At 47.7% G+C, this 27,188-nt stretch overlaps 1 protein-coding gene, 1 long non-coding RNA gene and 1 other non-coding gene across 6 annotated transcripts in view; 1 reads left to right on the forward strand and 2 right to left on the reverse strand.

The window, feature by feature from the left end:
- POLDIP3 (DNA polymerase delta interacting protein 3) overlaps nt 1–23,829 on the reverse strand; it is a 31,613-nt gene extending 7,784 nt beyond the window's left edge. For 2 of the 3 annotated variants that reach the window (XM_007523443.3, XM_060189090.1), the window contains exons 1-6: nt 23,683–23,829; nt 10,452–10,842; nt 9,268–9,354; nt 4,630–4,725; nt 2,708–2,887; nt 2,096–2,173 (exon numbers count right to left, since the gene is read on the reverse strand). In XM_007523443.3, the coding sequence (XP_007523505.1) occupies nt 2,096–2,173; nt 2,708–2,887; nt 4,630–4,725; nt 9,268–9,354; nt 10,452–10,842; nt 23,683–23,741 (891 nt within the window). In that variant the 5' untranslated portion in view covers nt 23,742–23,829. The remainder of the gene's footprint in view (nt 1–2,095; nt 2,174–2,707; nt 2,888–4,629; nt 4,726–9,267; nt 9,355–10,451; nt 10,843–23,682) is intronic. The other variant, XM_007523444.3, reaches the window with a different exon arrangement.
- On the reverse strand, nt 19,495–23,516 carry LOC132538019 (uncharacterized). Of its 2 annotated transcripts, none has more exons than XR_009549425.1 (3): nt 23,259–23,516; nt 20,657–20,856; nt 19,495–20,089 (listed from the first exon to the last, which is right to left on the reverse strand). It is a non-coding gene; the product is annotated as an uncharacterized LOC132538019 (long non-coding RNA). The 2 variants fall into 2 exon arrangements; XR_009549424.1 differs by lacking the exon at nt 23,259–23,516 and adding an exon at nt 21,746–22,132.
- Nucleotides 23,830–24,124: 295 nt separating the features above from the next.
- LOC132538375 (U12 minor spliceosomal RNA) lies at nt 24,125–24,274 on the forward strand. The gene has a single exon (XR_009549761.1). It is a non-coding gene; the product is annotated as a U12 minor spliceosomal RNA (small nuclear RNA).
- The last annotated feature ends 2,914 nt before the right edge of the window (nt 24,275–27,188 follow it).

Genomic DNA, 27,188 nt, shown 5'->3' on the forward strand with positions numbered 1-27,188 from the left:
ATTTGCAGCCACTATCATGACTCCATTCTGACTTCCCTGGGCAGAAGTCCTTACCAATATGTCCTGGGACCTCACCTCCCCAGAGCTCTATCCCACTAGGAAAAGACAGAAATAGGCTGTGGTATGGATTAACCTGCTAGCATCCACTCTCAGCAGAGAAGCAATTACAGAAGCCCTTACACAATCTGCACCCCATAAAGAATTTTGGTCCATACTCCCACAGGGATAAAGAACAGGGAACCTTCCAGTGGAGAGATGAGATATGAAACTCTGGTGGTGGGAATTATATGGAATTGTACCCCTTTCTTATCCTATAATCTTTTTAATCATTATTAAACCACTAATAAAAATTAAAAGCAGGGAGTCGGGCTGTAGCGCAGCGGGTTAAGCACAGGTGGTGCAAAGCACAAGGACCGGCATAAGGATCCCGGTTCAAACCCCGGCTCCCCACCTGCAGGGGAGTCGCTTCACAGGTGGTGAAGCAGGTCTGCAGGTGTCTATCTTTCTCTCCTCCTCTCTGTCTTCCCCTCCTCTCTCCATTTCTCTCTGTCCTATCCAACAACGACAACAACAATAATAACTACAACAATAAAAAAACAAGGGCAACAAAAGGGAATAAATAAATAAAATAAATAAAATTTTAAAAAAAATTAAAAGCAAAAAAAAGAGAGGTTGTTCTGATGATTCAACAATCACTGATGCAGTACAGTGGGACTTAAGAATCCTAACTAGGTTACAGCCGCCCGGCAGCAGCAGGTTGCTGAATCCCTGAGCCAAGGGAGCCAGACAAAGTTAAAAAAAAAAAAAAAAAATCCTATCTAGAGCCTGTTATGGCACAATCCCTGGCACCTGGTGTTTGTTTAGATCCCATGAGCAAGAGCATGGCCGGGTGTGGTCCAGGAAGTGGCGCAGTGGCTAAGGCACTAGACTCTCAAGCATGAGGTCCTGAGTTCGATCCCCGGCAGCACATGTACCAGAGTGATAACTGGTTCTTTCTCTCCTCCTATCTTTCTCATGAATAAAAAAATAAATTTAAAAAAAGAAAAAAATAGTCTTAAAAAAAGAGAGAGAGCACATGGCTGGTCTGATGTAATCTTCTGGAAGGTCAGCTTCCAGAACTAGCCTTTTGGTTGGGTCTAGGGACTTCAGTTTTGGAAAGCCCACCCCCACCCCCAACCGATGAGTGTTTCGCTGTGCTACTGCTTGCGTAAGTAACATGGTTATGTGGAACACCTGCTTTCATTCTGCGTATGGAATTTTGATACACAACAGGCAGAAGGGGCAAATATAGTAATCCTCAATAAAACCTTTTGAGCATTCAGACTCTGGTAAGTATGCCTGAAGGGGGTGATAGCAATGATGACTATACAAACACTCTCGTGCCTGAGGTTCTGAGCACCCAGGTTCAATTCCCAGCATCGCCATAATTCAGAGCTGAGCAGTGCTCTGGTGTGTTTCCCTCTCTATGTCTCTCTGCATCTCTCATTCAAATAAATTTAAAAAAAATTAATGGGTCTGCCCAGTTTCATATATGTTGTAGTACTCTGTTGCTGGGAGAGTAATGTGTGTTCTGTCTGACTCCACTGGAGAGGATTCTGGAAAGTTTGTGTCTGACATCCTCGAGTCTGTGTCCCTTAAGCCTTTTTTCTTTGTTGATTTAAAAAAAAAATACTTTCCCTTTTGTTGCCCTTGTTGTTTAACACTGTTGTGGTTATTGATGTCGTTGTTGTTGGATAGGGCAGACAGAAATGGAGAGAGGAGGGGAAGACAGAGAGGGGGAGAGAAAGGCAGACACTGCCGACCTGCTTCACCACTTGTGAAGCGACTCCCCCACAGGTGGGGAGCCAGGGGCTCGAACGGGGATCTTTACGCTTTGCACCACCTTGTGCTTTGTACCACGTGCGCTTAACCCACTGCGCCACCGCCTGATTCCCCTCTTTGTTGATTTTTGCACCAAAACCAATGATAAGTCTTCCCCTGATCGAAGAGAGTCTATGCTGAATGGTCCCAGAGAATCAGTAAATCTAGGGTGATTTGGAGGACCCTTCAGTAGAAGTGGTGTGGACTTAAAATCCTGGCAGGTCACAATACTCACAACAATGTCCTCCTCAGTGACTCGGGGGTGCAAATTATTCACAGTCATCTTGGTGCCTTCCAAAGGGCTGAGGACAGGCTGACAGACAAAAGCACAGATGTCAGAACAGCTGTGTGCTCCAACAGCAGAACTTATAAGCAACCATCTCCAGGCACAGAGGAAACCCCCCCCCCCCGCCCCATCAAGTCTGTGGCATACAGAGCCCTTTAACCTCAGTGCCCACCACACCCCCAACATCCTAACTAAAGCACAGACCTGTTCATCATCTCCCCAGTGTGCCAGGCACTTTTAGGCCTCTGAGCTTCTGCCAGGAAAACTACTCAAGTTTCAAGACCCAGCCTGGCACTGTCTCCCCTAAACCCTTCCCAGAACTGCCCAGTGGAGCTACGTGCTCATTCCTCAGCCCTCCCAGCAGCTCTTCCTGTATCACCAACACAGTGGTCTTTGAGCAGCTGTTTCTCCCACTCACCTGGAAACTCTGAAAGCAAGGGCCATCATTTGTAAAGTTCCTACTGACAGCAGGAGAACCCCACCACCACCCCCAGTAGGTACACAGAGCCTATCCACATAAGCTGACTCTCAACAGGTATGCCCATGTCCTCCTTCCCTTACCTCAGCAGGTGGCAGCTCTTTGGGGGTTTCCTCCTTGTTCACCAGTGTCCGGGACATACTGGTCAAAGCCTTTGTTCTAACAGCAGAGGGGAGAGCAGGAGCTGTGTATGCATCATTCTGAACCACTTTAGTAAGAGGGAGGGCCTTGGACATGGAAAGCTTGGAACTGCTCAGTCCCGCCTAAATAAAGAAGCAAACAATAATCTGAGAAGCTGCAGACTGAGAGGTGACAAGGGGGCTGACAATTCTCAGCCTGGTTGATGTGCCAGCTCCCCAATTCCATCAGCAGCCAGGAAGCCAACAGCCTGTCAGTGATGTCTCACAGGGGATGGGGGGGGGGAGGGAAAACACCCAGTCTATGTACATATTAGTCACTCTCCAGTGTTGGATGTTCTGGTAAGAAACTTCCAAGCAATCCTGATGAGGAGCACATGCTCAACCACACCATTTAGACTTCATTTTCTTTAGTTATTTTTATTTATTCCATTGTGGGTTATCTCCCCAGCCCCACCATTTAGACTTCATAAAAACCCGTAATTTGGAGTTGGTCAGGCCAAAAGCCTGGGTGAAGCTCATTTTCAGAAATGCTTCCATTACAATGGACTGATCACCAGCTCTGAGCTGATTGAACCTCAAAAGCCGCTCTTAACAGGATAAGAGCTCCCAGCATTTTGGCCCCTACTGCAGCCATACAGATGACATCATCAGCCCCCAAGGCCAAGCTGGGAGAGTCAGCATGTCAGACCAGAGGAAACTCCCATCTCCCCTGCCACTTCTAACTGGAGATGTGATTCCCTGGAAACAGGAACTAGTAAACCGCCTGGATTGAGAAGGGAGAAATGCCACAGCCAAGAGTATGAGGCAGGTCAATTCACCCGTTGCCCCAATCTGGACCTCCTATGTGTGGGCACACATTCCTCCAGTCACTTTCTGAGTCTCTGAAGCAAGTGCAGGGCAGTGGTTAAGCAAGTGGTCTGGGATCCAGTGTTTAAGCTTGAATACTAGATCCACTTGCTACTTCAAGCCAGGTAATAGTCAAGCCAAATAAACTTGCCTGATTATTCTTGTGTGAGACAGGTGGACAATAATTCACCACAGGGTAAGAAGGGAGGGAAGTAGCAAAAGTTAGAATAAACAAGTCTTTCTCAATCAGTTTTAGCCATTAATTGAGGTAGCTGACAGCCCATTCTTAATCAACCTAAGTAGTCTTATTACTAGAAAGGGTCACAGTCTCTGTAACAAGTTCACATTATTGAGCTGCACTTATCACTTTAGAACTTTGATGGTAACCAGAAATTTTTATGCATAGATTCAGTACCGTGACCCAAACTGAATCCTTGGGTCTCTGAAAGCACTTGGCTTGAGAGCTGGTAGGGCCCAGCTGTGAACTGGCTCTATCCACTGAACTGAGCAGTGCGGACCGCTCTGGTGTTACTGATGTACCTTCCTTTTCCTGCCTACCTACCCGGCATCCCAAAATACCAGCTTTCTCTGCCTGCAGGTTGCATCTTGTTCTGTTTATTCTCGCTAACACATCAACCTAAGGAATCAGGCGCTAACACATCAACCTAAGGAATCAGGCGCAAGAATGAAGTCAGAATTGTTGAGTGCAGGAGGGGAGGGAATATACAGAATCCCCCGGCACAGAGGAAGGAACCAGACGCCCTTCTGTAGGGCCTCTCACACGACCCTTCAAGGGTCTTTAATTTAGCAGCTGGGAGCTGCAGCTATGCATGTCACTGGCTCCGAGGCTGTTGAACAAATCACCCCACACTTGGCCTTAGGGGTCTACTACTTCCAGTTCTGACAATCTACAACTCAAACGAAGATGCACTTCTAAGTGAAAGCCACACAATCCACCACTGCTCCCACCCATCTGACCCGACACACAGCAAGGACAGGAAAAAATGTAAATACCATACCATGTGGGGGGCCAAGTTGCCCGAGGAAGGGAATTTCATCTGTTTACTAGGAACGGGAGATGCTACATCATCGTCTTCATCCAGATCGTATAAATTCTGCAAGGAAACAAACACAAAAGGGCTCAGTAGGGAGAGTGTGTATCTTCTGTGTGTTAGGCCCTGGGTTCCATCCTCAGCACCAAGAATGAAAATAGGGGAAGCTCCATGGATGATGGTGCAGTGCTTTGGTGTCTCCCCATCTCTAAAACCCAGGAGTCGGGAGTCGGGCAGTAGCACAGCAGGTTAAATGCAGGTGGTGCAAAGTGCAAGGACTGGAGTAAGGATACTGGTTCGAGCCCCCGGCTCCCCACCTGCAGGGGAGTCGCTTTACAAGCGGTGAAGCAGGTCTGCAGGTGTCTATCTTTCTCTCCCCACTCTGTCTTCCCCTCCTCTCTCCATTTCTCTGTCCTATCCAACAACAACATCAATAAAAACTACAACAATAAAACAACAAGGGCAACAAAAGGGAATAAATAAATAATCCAGGAGGAGGAATGGAGTGGTGGCTACTGCAGCAGAGTGCACATGCTACTATGAGGGATGCTTCATGAGTGGTGATGCAGCGCTACCGGTGTCTCTCCTCTCTCCCTCTATGAAAAATAAACAAACAAACGGGAGAACACTAGGCTAGAGGCAACTCACTTATTTCTGAGGCTCTAGGTTTGCTCCCCAGTACAGCATTAAAAAATAAACAGATACAAGTTCACATGGCATGCAGTGTTTCCAATAACCTCTAGAGCAAGAAAAGAAGAGAAGTAACTGTCAACTAAAGCAATGCAACCAGTGCCACCATACCACGCTGCACTTCAGATTGTATCCAGAGAAGCCAAGCCCGAGATGTCAACCTTCCAACTCCAATAATCTAGCGACACCTTTCACAACACATGGGACTCCCTTGTTCCATTTCAAATGGCACATTCCCTAACAAAGTTACAGACTCTAGATATTGACCTAAGAGACAGGGTACATGTACACTTTATCCAAGTTAGGGGAAACTATATTCTTCAAAGTAAAAGTGCTCAGTAGTCTGCCATGATTAGACTTAGAATTAGTAAGCTCAGCAAGCAAGCAGAAAGACCTTAAAAAGACACCATAGAGTGTCTAATCAAAAATCACTTAGCCCCAGACAACCCCCTCCCCTACATCCTACTTCACTTCCATCAATCACGTTATCTACTCAGTTAAGTACACAAGAAAAAGAGATATCCCTATCCCCTGATCTCTCCTGACAACAGCATTGTCACCCCCTTGATAATCTTTAGAAGAAATACTGTATACAACTGGTCAAGAGATATAGTGACAAAAGTATACATATATCAACTAAAGGACAATTACTGTCCCCTGTGGTAACATCTATTAGAATCAGCAAACAAGTAAAATGCAGTCAAACTTCAGGTTAACTTAGATCCCACTTAAACCCTAGGTCTATTCCCTCCCTAACTGGAGACCAGACCCCATAAACCTAAAACTGGTTTGGATACAACAAATAACACTTAATAATTTAACAACTGGAAGAAAGTTTGACCTTGTCAAGTAAAAAAAGCTGCATACAGGCAAGAGACTGGCTCATTTAATGATGGCCTTTTTGATCAATACCAGGTCACCCCATCATCTGGGACTCTAGTCAAGGAATCCTTTGATTCCCACATAAATATGATGGACCTAGTCTTCTGATGACCACCATCACCGGTCACTTCCATCAGGAAGGTCATTTTAAGCCTTCTTGTGGGCCTCTATAAGACCTTGCCCTCACCTCAGTTAGGGACTGCTCCACTCTCCAAAGGGAGTCTGGGTTAGCCGACTCTGTCACTTGAGAAAGACTGGTGCTGAAATGAGTGCAGGCTAGAATGTTCCCAGCTGTGACCATGGACTGCAAGCTCAGACTGACAGGGACTCAGAGATTACACATGCTCCTGTGCTAAATATGAATAGATAAGGGCCCTAGGTCAGATGGATGGGGTAAACAGTTAATGGTACTTACATACTTTCCTCATACTCTCTGCTCTAATCCACTTTCTAGCCCTATTCTCAACCCTGACACCATCTTGCCAGACAACACGTTTAGTCCACCTGCATTTTAGCTATCAGGCTCGGGCAAAAATCACTTAAGTCATGAGCCCTTTGGAACATGCCTAAAATAAGACTTACTAGCTTTCTCCTGTCCAAAGACCCCTAATTTCATCTGCTCTATTCCTACTTTTGGGTTTCTGTTTATTAAACAATTTGACCTACTTTATATTGTACTGCCTTTTAGCCACCCAGTTGCAGATGCTACTAGGATTCCATCCTGACATCCCTGGGCAGATAACCTCACCAGTGTGTCCTGGAATCCCACCTCCCCAAAGCCCTACCCAACTAAGGAAAGATAGAAACAGGATGGGGTTATGGATCCACCTGCCAATGTCCATGTCTAGCGGAGAAGCAATTACAGAAGCCAGATTTTTCACCTTCTGCACCCTATAAAGAATTTTGGTCCATACTCCCAGAAGGATAAAGAATAGGCAAGTTTCCAATGGAGGGAGTGGGACACAGAACCCTGATGGTGGGAATTGTATGGGATTGTGCCCCTGTTGTCTTACCATCTTGCTAATCATTATGAAATCACTAACAAAAGTTAGAAAGAGAAGTAACTGGGGTGGATGAGAACAAAGGACAGGAAAGAACAGGTGCTGGGAAGACTGGATTCCGGCTAGGGCTCCCTGCATACACAGGATGATGGTGACAGTACCACACCTCCCAGGGATAGCAGCAGCACCTTTCCCAAATGTGCTGTACTACTAAAAGGCCCTAAGGAATGTAGGCATGTTTTGGCTTGGAAAGCCCATCCCAGGGTATCTAGCCTGCAGAAAAAAATCCATATCCTAGTAAAAGCTTCATCCACAAAGAGAAGCATTGACGCATTTCTAACTAAAGATCATAGGAAAATGGACTGAATAAACTGGAATACTGACTAAACAGAATATGCAGTTATTAAAATGCAGTGAATATAAGATAAAAACAATACATTAAATAAGAATACAACCCAGAGGAGGACCTAGAAGGGGGTAAATTGTTACATGGAAAACTGAGAAATGTTACACATGTACAAACTACTGTATTTTTAAAAACATTTTTTAATATTTACTTATCCCCTTTGTTGCCCTTGTTTTATTGATGTAGTTATTATTGTTGCCGTCGTTTTTGGATAGGACAGAGAGAAATGGAGAGAGGAGGGGAAGACAGAGAGGGAGAGAAAAGGACACCTGCAAACCTGCTTCACCGCTTGTGAAGCGACTCCCCTGCAGGTGGGGAGCTGGGGGCTCGAACCGGGATCCTTATGCCGGTCCTTGTGCTTTGCGCCACTCGCACTACCACCAACTCCCACAAACTACTATATTTTATTCTTGACTGTAAACCATTAATGCCATTAAAAAAAAAAAAAAGAATACAACCAAGTGGGATGGGAAAATTAGTATAATGGCTTTGCAAAGAATCTCATGCTGGGGCCAGGTGGTAGTGTACCTGGTTGAGTGCACACATTAATGTGCAAGGACCCAGGTTCAAACACCTGTTGGGGGAAAGCTTTGGGAGTGGTGAAGCAGGTCTGCAGGCATCTCTGTCTCCCTATCTCCTCTATCCAATAAATAAATTAAAAAATATTCTAAAAATAAATAAAAACATTAAAAAAATAAAAAGGCCAAAAAAGTCTAAACTCTAAAGTCTGAACTTCTATCCACTGTGCTGGGGGGGTGGTGGTGGTGGGGAAGGAAACCAACCAGTGGCTGAGAAGATATAGGCTAGGATTTGCACGCCTGAAGCTTTGGTGCAACCCCAGCACCTCATGTACCCGAATGGTACTCTGACTTTTCTCTATCTCGTGTGAATCCTTCTCTCGTATATAATAAAATAAGCTTGAGAGAGAAAGGAGAGAAAAGACAATATGCATTAAAGAAGTAGCAATGAAACTAAGACACACACATAGGAAGCCTCCTGGGAGATGGTACAGTGAGAGCACAGACTTGCAAGCATGAGGTGCTGCATTCAATCCCAGCACTATATACACTGAGAGATGCTCTGGTCTGTGTGTGTCTCCCCCCCTAAAATAAATCTTTAAAGGAATCTTAACACAGTTCATTTTGGAGAGCAGCACATAGAAATTTTTTTCTTCTTAATCTCCTCTCATTCCCCAGTTAAAAAAAAAATTGAGGGAGTTGGGCGGTAGCGCAGCAGGTTAAGCGCAGGTGGCGCTAAGCACAAGGACCAGCAGAAGGATCCCGGTTCGAGCCCCCGGCTCCCCACCTGCAGGGGAGTCACTTCACAGGCGGTGAAGCAGGTCTGCAGGTGTCTGTCTTTCTCTCCCCCTCTGTCTTCCCCTCCTCTCTCCATTTCTCTCTGTCCTATCCAACAACAATGACATCAATAATAACTACAACAACAAAACAACAAAGGCAACAAAAGGAATAAATAAATTAATTAAAAAAATGAAAATCTGATAAAATGCAAAAAGTCAAATGTAGCCCGTTCAACTGTCCAAACTGCAACACTGGGTTATCATCAGTCCATTCAATAGGTCCTATCAAAAGACATGCTCAAACACACACACACACACACACTCCCTACCTGTTTGGCCTGGTGGTTATTGACAACGTTGATCCGCATTCCAGCAGGATGGGCATGAAGTGGTGCCAATGCCTTCTGCTGTGGAACCTAAAACACCCAGGGGTCTAGTTTATCCACAGGGCCCACATGCATCCTTTCTTTATTATTCTAAACATTATTTATTTTATTTGATAGGACAGAGAGAAATTTAGAGGGAAGAGGGAGATAGGGAAGGAGAGAGACAGAGGCGCCTCCAGGCCTACTTCACTGCTTGTGAAGCTTTCCCCCTGGCAAGTGGAGACCAGGGGCTTGAATCTAGGTCCTTGTGCACTGTAGTGTGTGTACTTAACCAGCTGTGCCACCTCCTGTCCCCCTATGCATTCTCTATGAGATCATTACCCTTGATATGAAGGGATTCTGTTTTAGCTTTCAATAAAAGGCCTTACAGAATGCCTTCCACCTAGATCAGCAGAGCAAGTTTATCTGTCACCCAGAGACCACGTGACAATGGATGTAGGGCTCTGTGAAGCTGGCGGAAATCAGCAGACTGTTGCTTCTATCCCTATTCTCAAAGCCCGTGTGAAGATGAAAGTCAACTGTCGCCTTCCCTTTACAGGCAATAGCAGTAGGGAGGTGGGACAGCAGACTGGGAGTTAGCGCTGGCTTCTAGCCACATCTTTTCTCTTCTGGGTTGTATAACCTAGACATAGACATCTCAGAGGCCAAGATTATTCTTCTATTAAACCAGGATAATAGGGCCAGCAAAACAGCTAGCTTGGATGGTACACTGTTTTGCCATGTGTGCAAACCCAGTTTCACGTCTGCCCCTAAACACATCAAAGGAAGCTTCAGTGTTGTGGTCTCAGTGTCTGTCTCTACCTGAGAAAGGCAGCCCAGAGCAGTGAAACCCTCGAAGTAACGCCTTCCAAAATTAAATGAACCAACAGAATAAGCCCACTGTGAGGAGCACATAAGATCCTATCTCTATCTGCCACATAATACTCAACAAATTCATCTTTACCCTCCGCCTGCCTCCCTCTCTGGGAAAGGTCACTTTATTTCTCTGGACACCCTTTCTTTGACAAAAAACTAGATAATGTCTTGCCTTCCACATACAGTCACTGAAGAACACTTGAAGAAAACTCATTTTGTCCAAATTCCTGGTCAGGACCGTTTGAGAGTTTATGACAAGAGCAACAACCTACTTGGATAGTTTTCGTGAGCTTCAGAGCAGGGGTCACTGTCCCAATGGGTGGACTCAAGAAGGTGGCAGGGGAATTCCGCTTCAAGCTGATCTTCTCACGGGCATCAGCCACCTGGCGAGGCTTCTGGGGCACTGTGCTCTGCTGCTTACGGGAATTAAGCATCTCTCTGGCATCCTGCACTTTCCCCTTGATCCGGAACCGAGCGTCTTTCTGTAAAAGCTTTTCTCGGGCGTCCTTGACTCCCAGTTTGAGCCGGGCATCAGAAAGGCCAATTTTCTGCCGAGCATCAAATCTCTGCTGGAAGGTGGCTGTACGTGTGGGCTGGCTGAGAAGGCTCTGCTGTGTTCCAACACGAGATCGAATACCTCCAACTCCTGGTCTGGTATTGAGCCTGCCAATGAGAAGTGCAATATCAGATCAACATCAGCCCATGCAAGCAGAGCATGGTATCACCGAGAACAGAAGAGGTCCTGGAGAAATTAGAAAGCTGCTCCCTGGCTGGGAAAAATAATCAGTCTATATAAAACTCTTTCCTGGGAGTCGGGCGGTGGCGCAGTGGGTTAAGCGCATGTGGTGCAAAGCGCAGGGACCGGCGTAAGGATCCTGGTTCGAGCCCGCCTGCTTCACGGGCGGTGAAGCAGGTCTGCAGGTGTCTATCTTTCTCTCCCCTTTCTCTCTGTCTTCCCCTCCTCTCTCCATTTCTCTCTGTCCTATCCAACAACAAAGCAATGTCAACAATGGCAATAATGACCGCAAGGAGGCTGCAACAACTAGGGCAACAAAAAGGGAAAAAAATGGCCTCCAGGAGCAGTGGATTCATGGTGACAGGCACCGAGCCCAGCAATAACCCTGGAGGGAAAAAAAAAAAAAAAAAAAAAACCTCTTTCCTAGCTTTACTAGCCTTACTGTTTTAATCTTTATACTATGAACAAAATTAGGAAGGAGGACTGGGGTCTATCATACCAGGTAAGACTGCTTCAGGGTAGGTAAAGCTCACTAACTCAGAGCACCTGCTACCCCAGGCTTGAGCTTGGCCCCTACTCCACTGTAGGAAACTCTGATGCTGTGGTATCTTTCCCTCTCTGCCTCTGTCTCTTTCTTCTTTTCCTTTAGGTGTGTGTGTGTTTTTTTTTTTTTTTTATTTGATAGGACAGTGAGAAACTGAGATGGGGGGTGAGGGGAAGTGGTCTGCAACACTGCTTCACAACTTGTGAAGCTTCCCCTGCAGGTGGGGAGCTGGGGTTCAGAACCGAGCCCTCACGCGTGGTGTGTCATCACTCGGTATTTACATTTTAACTCCACAGAAGAAATTGGTGAGCAGCAGTTCTAAGAATCTCTGACCTAGTGTCAGATGGTCAAACTCAGTGGATTAATAACATCCCATAACTGTTTCTCACATCATGCCTGGCTTCCCAGGAATATACTCTTGTGGTAGGCAAGGCACTAGATTCCCTTATGACTCACTCTTCCTCCACCAGCTGGAGAGACTGCCACCATTCTTCAAATAACAGCAGGAGAGCCCCCAAAGGTGAGTCCTCCTGGCCCCAGTAAAAGAAGACCTGAACTTTCATCTTGTGATCTTTACAATAACAGAAAAAAACCCTGCTGTCTTCAGTATGCGAGAGCCAGACCAAAGGCAATACACACAGTGCCGGTTTTTCTTTGAAAAATGGCAAATTACATCTGAATTTAATTGTTCTTTTTAAAAAATTTTTTATTTAATTTTTTTAAAGAGAAATGGAGAGGGGGGAAGGCAGAGAGGGGGCGAGAAAGACACCTGCAGACCTGCTTCACCGCCTGTGAAGCGACTCCCTGGCAGGTGGGGAGCCAGGGGCTCGAACCAGGATCCTTAGGCCGGTCCTCGTGCTTTGCGCCACATGCGCTTAACCTGCTGCGCTACAGCCCAACTCCTGAATTTAATTATTCTTAAGTGGTGTTATACACAGACAGAGTGGAAGAAAATTAAAGGAATCATTATACAACTGATCCAGTTGGGCTGGGGGGGGGGCCTCTGCCTTGTCTTATTTTCCATGTAAAGACCCTAAGACAGGAAAGTCAAGGCCAGCAGGAGTGAGATGCCAGCAGGCATAATCAGGAAGAGGGGACAGCTTTTTGTGGCAGACAGCATAGCATATCTGTCTTTCCCTAGAATGGGCTCAACTAAGCTCTGACCTGCAAAGTCACAGGCAACAGTGCGCTATGCTTTGTGAGTACAGAGACCTATACCTACAGTGTGAGGCCCTAGCAGTCATGAGGGACAACTAGAACTTCATAATAAAGACAGCCCAGAATAAATGGCAGATGAGGTGCTCCATGGGCCTCTTTTTAAAAAAAAAAAAATGCTTTTAACCTATTCTATCATCTGCTGACGATGTCCATAAAAGAGAAACAACAGGCTTTCAGTTCAGACCCGAGCTGCTACTGAAAGCCAACCCATTCAATGGGGAACAGGACTTGTCAACATTTACCATCGGCTTCCAGATGAAACAGAAGTCAGTGGAAAGCACGCAAGATGAAACTACTCATTCATCACACAGGAGACTCCCTTTAAAGCTGAGGCCATGGACTGGGCAATCGGATGACAACCCACCCGACCGCACCCAACCCCCACCCCTCCAAAAGCATGGAAACTGAGCAGGCCTTCTGGGGCTTCAAAGGGGGGGTGGCACACAGATAACCCAATCATTGACATGTTTCTGCTCAGAGAGAGTAAGGTACAAAGTCTACAAACACCACAGGCACCTGGATACTTGCAGGGCTGTAAGAATAATCGGACACCCAAGGCATCTTGAAGGGGGGGAAGGGGAGAGAGACAGAGAGACACCATCTGTCCATTCGTCCCCAAAGAGCATCCTAGGTAGGGGATGTGGGAAAGGCCCACTACAGCCACAGCCTGCAGCGGTGGCCTTGCTCCTTCAGCACTGGGTGGTAGCACTCCTCACCTCCCATCCTCAAAAGCATCCCTCACTTCTCCCAGATCCTTCTGCAGCTGCAACCTTGATCACAGGACAAAGCTATTAAGGCACTAAGCATCACACCAAGCAGCTCAGTGCTGTGCGTCCAGCAGGACTAAGGCTTCTCAGGGACATGCCCTGCCTCCATCTCCTCAGCAGGGCTGCTAAAAGTCCAAAGAGCTGGTCAGTTCTGAGCTTCTGCTAAGGATGAGGGCCTGGCACTCTGAAAGCCTATTACCTTTCAGACTTACAATGTGGCCTCCATCTCTAAGACTCTAGTCTACCTGAATCAAGTCCACCACCTCTCTCTCTCTTTTTAAAGATTTTATTTATTTATTAATGAGAAAGATAGGAGGAGAGAAAGAAAGAACCAGACATCACTCTGATACATGTGCTGCCAGGGATTGAACTCAGGACCTCATGCTTGAGAGTCCAGTGCTTTATCCACTGAGCCACCTCCCGGACCACCCACCACTTATTTTTATAAGAGACTCATTTCTGGGCGCTGGGCAGTAGCGCAGCAGGTTAAGCGCACATGGCGTAAAGCACAATGAATGGCCTAAGGATCCCGGTTCGAGCCTGCCCTTCCTCTTCCCACAGGCAGTGAAGCAGTTCTGCAGGTGTCTGTCTTTCTTTCCCATCTGTCTTCCCCTCCTCTCGTTTTCTCTGTCCTATCCGACAACAACAGCAATAACAACAAGAGCAACAAAGGGGGGGGGGATTGCCTCCAAGAGCAGTGGATTCGTAGTGCAGGCACCCTGTGATAACCCTGGAGGCAATAAAATAAAAATTAAAAAAGAGACTCATTTCTTACTCTGAGCTCCAGGACAGATAAGAGAAGCCACGGCTGGTGCAGAAGGGCTTCTGGAGTAAGCTGCCTCTGCAAGGGCAGTGCCCTACTCAGTCCTCAGCAGCCAGCCCAGGGCCACAAGTATCTTGCTGGCTCCAAGGAAGCTGAAGTCTGCTCCACCCCAACCCCTCGCAGAACTGCTGGAGGAGTGTAGCTGGCCTCAACATTGCAGACGGAGCAGGCTTCACAGACACCATACTGGAAGGCTTCATTGAGCACACACACCACCACACGGTGGGGGCCAGACACATCCAAATCCAAAGCTGAGTCTGTCCTAAAGGCTGCCTGTCTTCTCCAAAGTCCACCCTCCTCCCATCAGCGGGATACCATACTCACCCTGCCCCCCCCCACCAAAAGTTGCTGTTATTTGTAACTAAAGGGGTGTCCTTTCAAAAAAAAGCTAGGCTACCCATTTTCACCAATCACTGAGGCAATAAAACATTACTGCCAGGGCTGAGAGAGCACTCACCAGGTAGAATATATGCCTTGCTGTGCAGCCCAGGTTCCAGCCCAGACACACGGGAAGCGTTATGTGGCAGTAGAGGAAGTCCTAGTGCTAGGGGGCAGGGTGTGTGTGTGTGTGTGTGTGTGACAGAAAGAGAGAGAGAGAGAGAGAGATGGAGATATGGAGAGGGAGGGTGAGAGATGGGGGGAGAGAGAATCTGAATGGGAAAAGTGTCTAGAATGGCGAAACTGTACATGAGGACAAGGGTCAGGCTCAGCAAAATAAAACTAAAGACAAAAATATTACTGTCAAGTAAAAAAAGGGGGAAGACTGAAAAAGTGATTACTTCAAATCATTAACAGGATCAGATTCTTGAAAACAGATCCCTATCCTTGAATAGAGAAAGGGGGCTGAGGGTAGATAGCATAATGGTCGTGCAAAGAGACTCTCATGTCAGAGGCTCCAAAGTCACAGGTTCAATCCTGCAAAGGTGTGTGTGTGTGTGAGAGAGAGAGAAACAGAGACAGAGACAGAGACACACACACACACACAGAGAGAGAGGCAGAAAAAATATAAAGAACAGAGCTAAAAGCTTTTTGGTTCACTTCAATTCTAACCTAATAGTAAATCTTCATGGAACAAGAAGCAGGGGGTACTGGCCTCTGCAACATTAATTTATCCACATCTCTCAACTATTTCTCTTCTCTGAGTTTAGTAATAGCTGCCTGAAATGCAAAGAACTCACAGGAGTCTGTGGTTGATAAGTAATGTCTGCCACAGCCACATCACAGGCAGTCAAGGTTAGTTAAAGACCTAATTAAAGAGGTGATCTTAGGAGCCAGGCGGTAGCGCAGCGGGTTAAGGGCACATGGTGTGAAGCGCAAGGACTGGCTTAAGGATCCCGGTTCGAGCCCCGGCTCCCCACCTGCAGGGGAGTCACTTCACAGGCGGTGAAGCTGGTCTGCAGGTGTCTTGTCTTTCTCTTCCCCTCTCTCCATTCCTCTCTGTCCTATCTAACAATGACAACAGCAATAACAACAATAGTAACTACAACAATAAATAAACAAGGGCAACAAAAGGGAAAATAAATAAATTTTTAAAAAGCCTTTTTAAAAAAAAAGGTGATCATGGTCCGAGAGGCGGCTTAGTGATAAGCTTTGGACCCTCAAGCATGAGGTCCTGTGTTCGATCCCACGCAGCACATGTGCCAGAGTGGTGTCTGGTTCTTTCTCTCTACCTTTCTCATTAATAAATAAATAAAATCTTAAAAAAAGAAAAAAAGTGATCTCAAGGGCCAGCCAGTGGCATACCTAGTTAAGTGCACACATCAGAGTGTACAAGGAACCAGGCTCTAGCCCCTAGACCCCACCTTCATGAGTGAAGCAGGGCTGCAGGTGTCTGTCTTTCTCTTAATCTCCCTCTCCCCTCTCAATTTCTATCTCTATTCAACACTATATATATATATATTTTTAAATTTTTTAATATTTATTCCCTTTAGTTGCCCTTGTTTTTTTTATTGTTGAGGATCATGAGGAGTAACTATCCTACATCACAGAGGTAGAATGATGGCTGAATTTGAACCTCACTACATTTAGTTAAAGCATCAATGAATTAAGCATTTGATCAAAATGCATCCCAGAATGTGAGGAGTTATGGAAAGGTGTGTCCTGTCTCCGGGATAAGGGTCACCTAAGCAGTCCGGTCACACCAGGCACACAGTGGAGGGTGAGAGAGTGTGTGCTTAACTGGGGAACCACACTCCATGCTGCCTGCCGGGCAAGGAAGACCACCAAGTTTATGCTGAGATTTTTACCTATTTGAACAACACAAAAGACCCATGTAGGGAAAGGAGGTGATTAGCTGTGGACACAAGACTCAATTCCACACATTCTGTTCCCTGGATGCAGCAGCTTTCACTTCCTTTGAAGAACAGCGTCAGGGGGCCTCAGTGCTCAGGCTTTTATGCTCACTGCTCCTCTTCCTGTATGAACAGAGACCTATTCATCCCAGCAGGCCGCAGTACTTGTTAGAAGGCAAGCATTAGTCATCAGGAATTTTTCCAACAAACACTCCTGCTAGGGGCAGGTCTCTAAAACAGAGTCAATTATGTTGCCTTCCAGCCTCAAAAACTGCTGAGGCCCCCTAAACAAACCAAGCCCATGATTCAAGTGTGTGTGTGTGTGTGAGAGTGTGTGTGTGTGTGTGTGTGTGTGTGTGTCTGTCTATCTCCTCTCCCTTCTCAGTTCCTCTGCCCTGTCAAATGAAAAAATGGAAAGAAAAAAACAATAATGGCGGCGGGGGTAGGGATATGCCTGCCAGGAACAGTGGATTCACAGTGCCAGCAACAAGCCCAAGTGATAACCTGCTGGCAGGGGGGAAAAAAAAAAAAGGGAAACACTGGTGCAGTAACAGAGTGCAGGTCTTGCAAGCATGGATGCCAGAACGTGGTCCCTGGCACCACATATGCCAGAGAGAGAGAGATCTCCTTTCCGCTCCCCCCTTTCTCGTTAGTAAGTTTAAAAAAATAAACAAGTTGGGGGTCGGGCGGTAGTGCTGCGGGTTAAGCGCATGTAGCACAAAGTGCAAGGACCGGCATAAGGATCCCAGTTTGAGCCAGGGATGTCGCTTCACAAGCAGTGAGGCAGGTCTGCAGGTGTCTGTCTTTCTCTCCCCCTCTGTCTTCTCCTCCTCTCTCCATTTCTCTCTGCCCTATCCAATAACGACAACAATAGCAACACCAATAATAACCATAACAAAACAAGGGAAACAGAAAGAATAAATAAATATTAAAAATAAACAAGTTGATGAGACATGGGGCCAGCAAGGTACCTCCTTGGCCACATGCTTGATCTAGGTTGAAGCCAGGCACCCACCGCACTTGGGGGAATTTCAGTACCATGGTATCTTTCCTTCCCACCCTCTTGCACTCTAATTTTTTTTTTCTTTCTGAAAAATTTGGCTCAGAGTTGGTAAAAAAAAATAAAGTGAAACAAAAATCTGATGACTTTCTTAGAGGATGTGGGTATAGTGGCTTCTTTTTTTTTTAATTAAAAAAATAATTTATTGGGGCCCAGGTGGTGATGCACCTGGTTAAGTGCACATATTAACAGCGTACAAGGACCCAGGTTCAAGTCCTTGGTCCCCACCTGCAGGGGGAAAGCTTCATGAGTGGTGAAGTAGGGCTACAGATGTCTCTTTCCCTCTCTATTTCCCCCTCCCTTCTCAATTTCTCTCTCTATATATATCTAATAAATAAATAAAATAATTTAAAATTTTATTACTAGATAGAGTAAGATAGAAATTGAGAGGGAAAGAGAGAGACACCTGCAGCCCTGCTTCACTACTTGTGAAGCTTTCCCCCTACAGGTTGGGCACTAGGGGCTTGAGAACCCAGGTCCTTGTGCATTGTAATGCGTGTACTTAGCCAGATGTACCACTGCCTGATTCAAATGCCTTCTTTTTCACTGTTTCTTCAAAAGTACCTAATTTATTGTCGCTCTTCAGTGATAGTTTGCACAGAACTGTGCATTCTTCCAGCAGAGGCAATCTCAGTGCACAAATACCCAGAAACCCCCTTCAGTTACAGTCCACTTTGTAATCATTCAGGGCCCTTAAGGATGACAGAGGACCCAGTGGTGGTTGTATTGTTATGTGGAAAACTGAGAAATGTTATGCATGTACAAACTACTGTATTCACTGTCTTTTGTAAAACATTAATCCCCCAAATAAGGGAGAAAAAATAATTCAGGAGTCGGGCGATAGTGCAGCGGGTTAAGCACACATAGTGCAAAGTGCAAAGACCAGCCTAAGGATCCTGGTTCGAGCCCCCGGCTCCCCACCTGCGGGGGGCGTGGGGGGTGGTGTCGCTTCACAAGCGGCAAAGCTCTGCAGGTGTCTATCTTGCTCTTCCCTTCCCCTCTCCATTTCTCTCTATCCTATCCAACAACGACAACATCAATAACAACAATAACACTAATAACAAGAGCAACAAGGGCAGCAAAAATGGGGAAAAAATAGCCTCCAGGAGCAGTGGGCTCACAGTGCTGGCTGGCACTGAGCCCCAGCAATAACCTGGAGGCAAAAAAAAAAAAAAAAGAAAAAGAAAGAAAAAAAAGTCAGAGATACACTTTACAGACCAGCTTCATTACTCACGAAGTATCCCTCCTGCAGGTGGGGAGTGGGGGGCTCAAACCAGGTACGCGCCCACCCAGCCCAAAGATATTTCCTTTTCAATAGCAATCCCCCCTCCCCCCGCCAAGTTCCCTAAGACCTCATTTGCCTTATCTGTTCTGTTTTAGATCTGCATTGCCATGTGGTCCAGGAGGTGGCGCGGTGGTTAAGGCAATAGACGCTCAAGCATGAGGTCCTGAGTTCAATCCCTGGCAGCACATGTACCAGAGTGATGTCTGGTTCGTGTTCTCTCTCTCTCTCTCCTATCCTTCTCATTAATAAATAAATAAAATCTTTTAAAAAAATAGATCTGCATTGCCTTTACCGTATGTTTAAAAAGCTCATATCTATTTATTACCCAGAGATGGACCTACCCTGGACATTAGTCCATGATTCAACACTGCACCACCTCCCAGGCCACTCCCTTCCCTTATTTCAACAAGGAAACAAGTAGTGGGCCAGGAATGGAACTCTATTTTCAACTGAAGAGTTCACTAGCCCCTGCCCCCGCAGGGCTCCAGACTCCCCAAGCTGCTCCAGGTCAATACTCACAAGGCTCCCACCACCACCAAGTGACAGAAAGGCAGTCGGACCATCCTACCGGAAGGGAAGGAGCTACAAGAGGGAAGGGCTGGCACTGCAGCTGGTGCCCAGCTGTGCACGGGAAGGCCAACCTCACCAGGCCCTGGATGAAGAACTGCTCAAAACCATGTGTGCCTTCTCTGATTCCAGCTTGGAAGCTGTGTATTAACCATGACCTGGGGAAATGTGCCATTGTAACAACCATAATCCTGTAAACCAGTAATTCAATATAGTGATATGGGGGGCACCGGGCCATGGCACAGCAGGCTAAGTGCACATGGCGCGAAGTGCAAGGACTGATGTAAGGATCCCAGTTCGAACCCCTGGCTCCCCACTGCAGGGGAGTGGTGGCATACTTGGGCACCGTGGGCAAGGACTCAGGTTCAAGCCCCCAGTGCCCACCTTCACAAGTGGTAAAGTAGTGCTGCAGGTGTATCTCTCTCTCTCCCTCTGTCTTCCATCTCGGTTTCTCTGTCTCTATCCAATAAATGAATACACACATAAATATTTTTAAAAATAACAACAATGACCTTTTTCTTGATTTCCAAGGTGTGATGAGTGAAAACAGTAGCGGCTGCTCAGGGGAGACGGGGATAGCAGTGGCGCACCAGACGCTGACAATCGAGGCATCAGAGGCCTAGCAGGTTCCATCACAAGTCAGAGTAAACAACGGTCTGGTACGTTTCAAAAAAAGAGAATGGCTACATATATTTCACGTAGATGTGGCTTACACAGCCACTAAGAAAGGGAAAAGATTCTTGAGATAAGGCAGGGGAGATTGCAGATAGCAAAAGACTTTTACACTTGAGGATGTGAGGTCCCAGGTTCAATCCCTGGCACCACCATATGCCAGAGCAGAGTAGTACTCTGGTTTAAAGTTAAACGTTTTCTAAGATAGTCAGCAGTTTTCCCTAAATAGTGCCTCCTGGGACATCCATGCAACATTAAAACCAGTTTCCGGGCAGGGGTAGATAGCATAGTGGTTATGTAAATTGACTCACAAGCCCCAGGGTCAATCCCCCACACCACAAGCCAGAAAAAAAAAGTTTCCAATAGGCTGATTTCTTCTAGAAAACAGGTAGAAGGGAAGCAGATATATTTACTGCCGGAAATAATATCTGTTCACTGGAACTCATTCAAATCTTGAACAATTCCTGACAGGGGATGGATGGACACACACACACACACACACACACACACACACCAGCATCTGGTCTTCTCCCTTCCCTCAAGCAGCTCCTTCCCTTCAGTTTGGATGGCCCAACTGCCTTCCTGTCACTGGGTGGTGGGAGCCTTGTGAGTATTGACCTGGAGCAGCTTGGGGAGTCTGGAGCCCTGCGGGGGCAAGGGTTCCTGAACTCCTCAGTTGAAGGCAGAGCTCCTTCCTGGTCCATTACTTGTTTCCTTGTTGAAATAAGGGAAATAAATAGGAATTTCACATTTGACCCAAGCACAACATGTCTAGTTTCTTTTTGTACCCACCCTCGTCCCCCAGCACTGTTCAGCTCTGGCTTACCGTGGTGTGGGGAATTAAACCTGAGACCTTGGAGATTCAGGAATGAGTCTCTTTCATAACCACTATGCTATCTACTCTCCCCTGTCCCCATCTAGTTTCTTCTATGCTTCTCTCTGTCTTCCCCCATCCATCTTACATAATAGCAAAACAATATTCTCTTTTAAAATGTTTTATTATATTTAATGTGATAGAAACAGACACTGAGAGGGTAGCAGGGGCTAGGGGAGGGAGGGAGGAAGGGAGGGAGAGAGGGGGGAGGGGAGGGGGAGGGGGAGAGAGAGAGAGAGAGAGAGACCTGTAGCCCTGTTTCACCACTCCTGAAGCTGTCCCCTGCAGGTGGGGACCGGGGGCTTGAACCTGGGCCCTTGAGCATTATAACATGTATGCTCAACCAGGTGCACCACCACCCAGCCCTGCAAAACAATATTCTCACACTGAAAAGTAGCTGTCACTTTTTTACTGAAAGCCTTCCACAGTGATGAGGACAATATTCATAGAGCTTTTCAGTCCCATGTGGCAATTTTGAAGTATCTTAGGAACATTAACTCAGTTGACAACTGAGCAAAGTATCACCCACGTAGTGCAGACAGAAAAAGAGCATGGGATGGCTCTGGACTTGCCTAAGATCATGTGGGAAATGGGGAAGCAGAGAAGCAACTGGGCCCCACTGCCTACCCATGAGGAGCCCCGAGGAGGGCCTGACCCTCTACCGCACTCCTCAAGAAGGGGCCCGGACACTGTCTGGTATAAACATTAAATACATATTCTTTCACTTACATTTAAACCTCTTCAGGAGGCACCAGAAACCATGATAATAAACAAGCCAACAGCCCACTCAGAAGTCATCTGGCCAGGGAGGCAGCGAATTCAGCAATGGGGACAGACTGCCAGGGGACCAGGTCTGGCTGGGAACAATGTCCCCAGCCTCGCTGTACATCACACACACAAGCCCCCCATTAGCCACACCCAACACCCCGCAAGACCCCACACACTAATGCCAAAAAGGGCAGATGGGCAGCCTATCTACAGAGCTAGGCAGGAAGGCCAACCCAGTCCCAGTTCAACAAACCAGTGAAATCTGGACAAGGTCAGACGTGGTCAGAAGCCCCAGTCACAGTACTTCCTGTGTGCCTGCTATGATCCCCAAGGGGTGTCTGTGTGTGTGTGTGTAAGGGGGGGGGGGCTTAGGTGGCAGGTGTGGGGTGTGTGTAAAGTGGATACTATTACTTTCCACTTTATGGCTTTATTGAGAAAATTCTGATGGGGCCAGGCGGTGGTGCATCGTTTACATTACAGTGCACAAGGACCCAGGTTCAAGCCCCGTGTCCCCACCTGCAGGGGGAAAGCTTCACGAGTGAAGCAGAGCTGCAGGTCACTCGCTGTCTGTCTCCCTATCTCCCCCTTCTCCTCACTCAATATCTAACTCTATCCTATATATATATATATATATATTATATATATTTTAAATCTACCTTTAAAAAGAAATCGAGGGAGTTGGGCGGTAGCGCAGCGGGTTAAGCGCAGGCGGCGCAAAGCACAAGGACCGGCATAAGGATCCCGGTTCAAGGTCCCGCTCCCCACCTGCAGGGGAGTCGCTTCACAGGCGGTGAAGCAGGTCTGCAGGTGTCTGTCTTTCTCTCCCCCTCCTCTCTCCATTTCTCTCTGTCCTATCCAACAACGACGACATCAATAACAACAGCAATAATAACCACAACCATGAAACAAGCAGGGCAACAAAAGGGAAGAAAAAAAAAAAAGAAAAGAAGAAAAGAAAAAAGAAATCGAGGGAGCGCTGGTGTGCAGGGCCGTCGCTGTCACGGTGGGTACACTTCCCCACCCCCCCGTCTCAGCCCCCGCCGCCGCCGCCGCCGCCCCCAGGCCCCGCTCCAGGAACCCTCCTTCCCCCTCGGAGTCCTCGGGTCTGCAGCCACAGCGCCCCGAGCCTTGAGCCTAGATGACCGCCCTCGCTTTGTTTCTGAGGTCCCAAGCACGAGTGAGATGGTCGCGCACAGTCTGGCGGCGGCCCCCGGGGGAGCCATAAACACCCGGCCGCTCACGGACCCCCGCAGCCCGGGGCGGTGTGTGGTGGAAACAAGTCTGGTCAGGGCCCCTCCGCGGACACGGCTCTCGGGGCCGGGCAACGCCGGGCGCCCAGCCGCCGCCGCGCATCTCCTTGCAGCTCCACAAAGCCGGGGAGCTGGGACCCGGCGGGCTCCGGCCTCCACACGCCGCTCGGCCCTCTCCGGGGCGACGCCGCCCCCGCCCCCAGCCGCCCGTCTGAGAAACACACCCGGCGGGTACCAGCGGCCCCGCCAGAAGCCCGGGGAGACGGGCCTGGCCCAGAAGGCGCCTGCGGACCCAACACGGCCCACAAAGGGCGGCGGGCGCGGAGAGGGGGCGGCTCCGGCCGCGGCCCCCGGGTCTCAGCCCGGCCTCCCCGCGGGGTGAACGAGCCGCCCCTCCCCCCGCTCGGCGGCGGCCCAAACACCTCCGAGGTGGACGCAGCCTAGGCCGCGCCGAGAGCCGGTCCGCCCGGGGAGACACTCGGACCCCGGCGGCGACAACGACGGCGGGACCGGGCCAATGAGCTGGCCCGCTGCGCCTGGGGGCGGGTGCAAGCGGTCCTCCACGACGCGCCCTAGCCGCTCCCTCCTTCGCCCCGAGCCCTGCTAGGCCTCAGGCCCTGAACCCCGAAGAGCGGAAAGGCTGCTCACCGTCCCTTCGCCGCAACTCCGCGCTTCCTGATGAGCTCGTCGAGGGAGATGTCCGCCATCTTGCGCCGCCGAGCGAACAGCGAGCAGCCTAGCTTCCCTCGACCCTCGAGCCCGCCCCTTCGGCCCCTACGAAGCGACTAACAACTTCCGGTGTTTGGCTGAAGCACTCTCGCGATAGTTCAAATCAAGCAAGGGCCGGAAGAGGCGGAGACACTCCCCATGAGCCTTCACTGCTATTTACATATAGCAAACCTGCTCATTGCCGCTCCGTTTTTCTTTGTGCCAAACGAACAAATAGAATTAAAAGCGGCCGAAAAGTTAAGTAATAACTAGAAAGCTTGAAATAAATAGAGTTCTCAGTTTAATAATCCATTTTTTATAATCACCGTAGATCTAATAGGGATGGGATTCATTACCTAGGAAGTAACGGATACTGCTTCTTATGCCTTAAACTTATGAGTAAGGAAAATAACGATTCGGGGTGACGCCCGAATCCTCACTGCTAATGTGAGACGAATTTTTGAGCGGGTAAAGGTCGCCCCTAAGGTGACCCGCCTACTTTGCGGGATGCCTGGGAGTTGCGATCTGCCCGACCCCCCCCACTCATTGGAAAAATAGAATAGTTTTCAAAACAAGTACCCTACTTAGTTTCCACTGTAGGCTGATTTATAAGCTCCCGTGGTCAATCGGCTGGCCCAAGAATCTCTGTGCAAGCACCAAGCCCCAACAATAATCCTGGGGGCGTGGTCTGAGAGTTGGCACAGTGATAAAGCTTTGGACTCTCAAGCAATAACCCTGTAAACAAAAAAGATACCTGATAATCTGAGCATGACTTTAGGTCTAATCCAAGCTATTGGTTAAACAGGGTGCTGAGTATGGACTAAGGGAACCACTGCCGGAACCCAAACACGGAAACCTTTTGCCATAACTATTGTGCTGTATCCCTAGCCATTCATAAATTATTTCTCAGTCTGGATATTGCCCTAAACTGAATATAACACCACAGCTGTTAAAGATCGGGCAGCAGAAGCTCCGTGGTGAAAATAGCAAGAGCTATTAAAGCCAGAAGGTCTGGGGTTGGGGCTCAGAGGAGAGTAGTATAGATGCCACTATGCAGCTGTTGTAAATGACGTCCAATTAAAATTACTTGTCAAAACAAAAAATAAGGAGTTGAAGCAAGGCATTCTTTTGTAAAAGGGCGTGCTGCCAGCAGAGGCAGTCAGGCAGCAGCGTGCCCCCCCCCCCCTTCACTCTTCTCCCATCTTTTATACCTGATGCAGAACTGTCTCCTCCACCCCTAGGCTGGACTTCAGAGCTCACAATCTCCCCATTGCCTAAATAAGGAAAGGAGAGTCTGAGGGTCTCTGCTGGAGGACTAGCAAGCACTGCAAGGAACTATTATCTGACCTAAAGAATACAAAACTACTGGGTGGGGTAAAGCATAATGGTTATGCAAAGAGACTTTCATGCCTGAGGCTCTCAAGTCCCAGGTTCAATCCCCCACACCACCATAAACAGAGTTAAGCAGTGCCCTTGGTTAAAAAAAAAAAAAATACAAAACTACTGGCCACAGGTGGTCATAGATAACAATTAAAAGTGATTTTTTGTGGGAGCCGGCCATGGCGCAGCAGGTAAAGAGCACATGGCCTGATATGCAGGGACTGGTGTAAGAATCCGGGTTCGAGCCCCGACTCCCCACCAGCAGGGGAGTTGCTTCATAGGCGGTGAAGCAGGCAGGTATCTATCTTTCTCTCTCACTGTCTGTCTTCCCCTCCTCTCTCCATTTTTCTCTGTCCTAGCCAACAACAAGGATAGCAATAACAACAATAATAATGACAACAACGATAAACAACAAGGGCAACAAATGGGAAAAAAAATTAAAAAATTTTTGCACTAAACAGTTGTTATATTCATTTTCTTCTTAGGAGACCTAACCATCTCTCACACAGCCATGATCTCATGTTACCAGATCGTTAGCCCTCTCAGGAATGGGGAAGAAAGGGACTAAGGCCCCATGTCAGCCCTAGGGGCCAAGTAAGTTGGAACCCAGAAGGGCCATTAAGTCTGTGAAGATTAGGCCTTGTCCTGCCTCAAAGAAGCAAAGTGTAAAAGGTCACTTAGATATTTTCTTAAACCAGCACAAGAGTCACTAATGGGAATCAGCTACTTCTGGGACTGTCAGCAGGATGGCTTCCTAGGGGCATCCCTAAACTCAAGTCAGGATCAAAATCATGTGGAGGAAGGGACTGGGGTGCACAAACCGGGGGCCCTTCTAATGCTGGTGACTTTCCTGGGGCAAGTAGGCCTATTAGCATTCTGAGTCAGGGCTTTGCTCCATTTTGCCCTCTCTTTCTAGATTTAGTTCATGAGCTGTTGAGGTGAGTGGAGAGGCCAGAGCTTCTCTAGGGATGACTTTGGGCCCTCACATTTGCAAGTCCACAGCTCTCACTGTGCCACCTCCTAGGCCACTTCACTGCACCCCACCTGAGAGCCTGGTGCGGACAAGCCTGGGGGGGGGGGGGCAGCTCTGCACTGCACGTGACTGGAAGAGCTGGGTGCCATTTTGTTTGAGAATTCACTCACCACGGTGCCCACACCTGGAACTGTGCCCATCAGCAGATCCCAAGAATCAGGGTGCATCTGGATTGTCCAGAGGTTCCCACATCTGGATTGCTTTCTCTCTCCTTTGGGTTTAAGGCTTGCCATTTACATGCTGAAAAATATGTCATTTTCTTTTCTTTTAATTATCTTTATTTACTTATTTGGTAGAGACAACCAGAAATCGAGAGGGAAAGGGGTGAGAGGGAGAGAGATACCTGCAACACTGCTTCACCATTCGTGAAGCTTTTCCCCTGCAGGTGGGAACTGGGGGCTCGAACCCAAGTCCTTGTGCTCTGTAACATGTGTAGTCAACCAGGTGAGTCACCACCCAGACCACCAAATATGTCATTTTCCATGCTATTTCCTGTTACCTAGTTCTAAGAGCTGACCTCTCTCGCAGTCTCACTGCCTGTCTCAGCATCTACCATCTTCCAAAAAGTGTGAGCTTGGCTAGGCTTTCTCACCAACACTTGGGTCAGGAAAGACTGGAGGACAGCTCAGGCAGCCCCTAGCACCTGGAACAGAGCTGAGAGAGTGATTAAGGATGGGCATGAGGGAAGGTTTTCTTTTTTTTTTTTTTCTCTTAGTATTTCATATATTTATATAATATTTATGAGAGGAAGAGACCAGAGCATCACTCTGACACATGCAATGTCAGAGATTAAACTCAGGAACTCACACTTGAGAGTCCAACACCTTATCTACTACTCTGTCTCCTGGGCCAAAATTTTTTTTTTTTTTTAGTATTTATTTATCCCCATCAGCTGGGGCACTAATTGGGGAGTCCTGAGATTCTCAAACAGACATGATGGGCCTAGACTTCAAATAAATCCCTCTCTCCACTGTTACCGGTCATCTCTATCAGGAACAACAAGTAGACCCCTTTGTGGGCCCCATAGGACCTT

The sequence above is a fragment of the Erinaceus europaeus genome, chromosome 4 (genome assembly GCF_950295315.1).
Source record: "Erinaceus europaeus chromosome 4, mEriEur2.1, whole genome shotgun sequence".
Classification (NCBI taxonomy): domain Eukaryota; kingdom Metazoa; phylum Chordata; class Mammalia; order Eulipotyphla; family Erinaceidae; genus Erinaceus; species Erinaceus europaeus.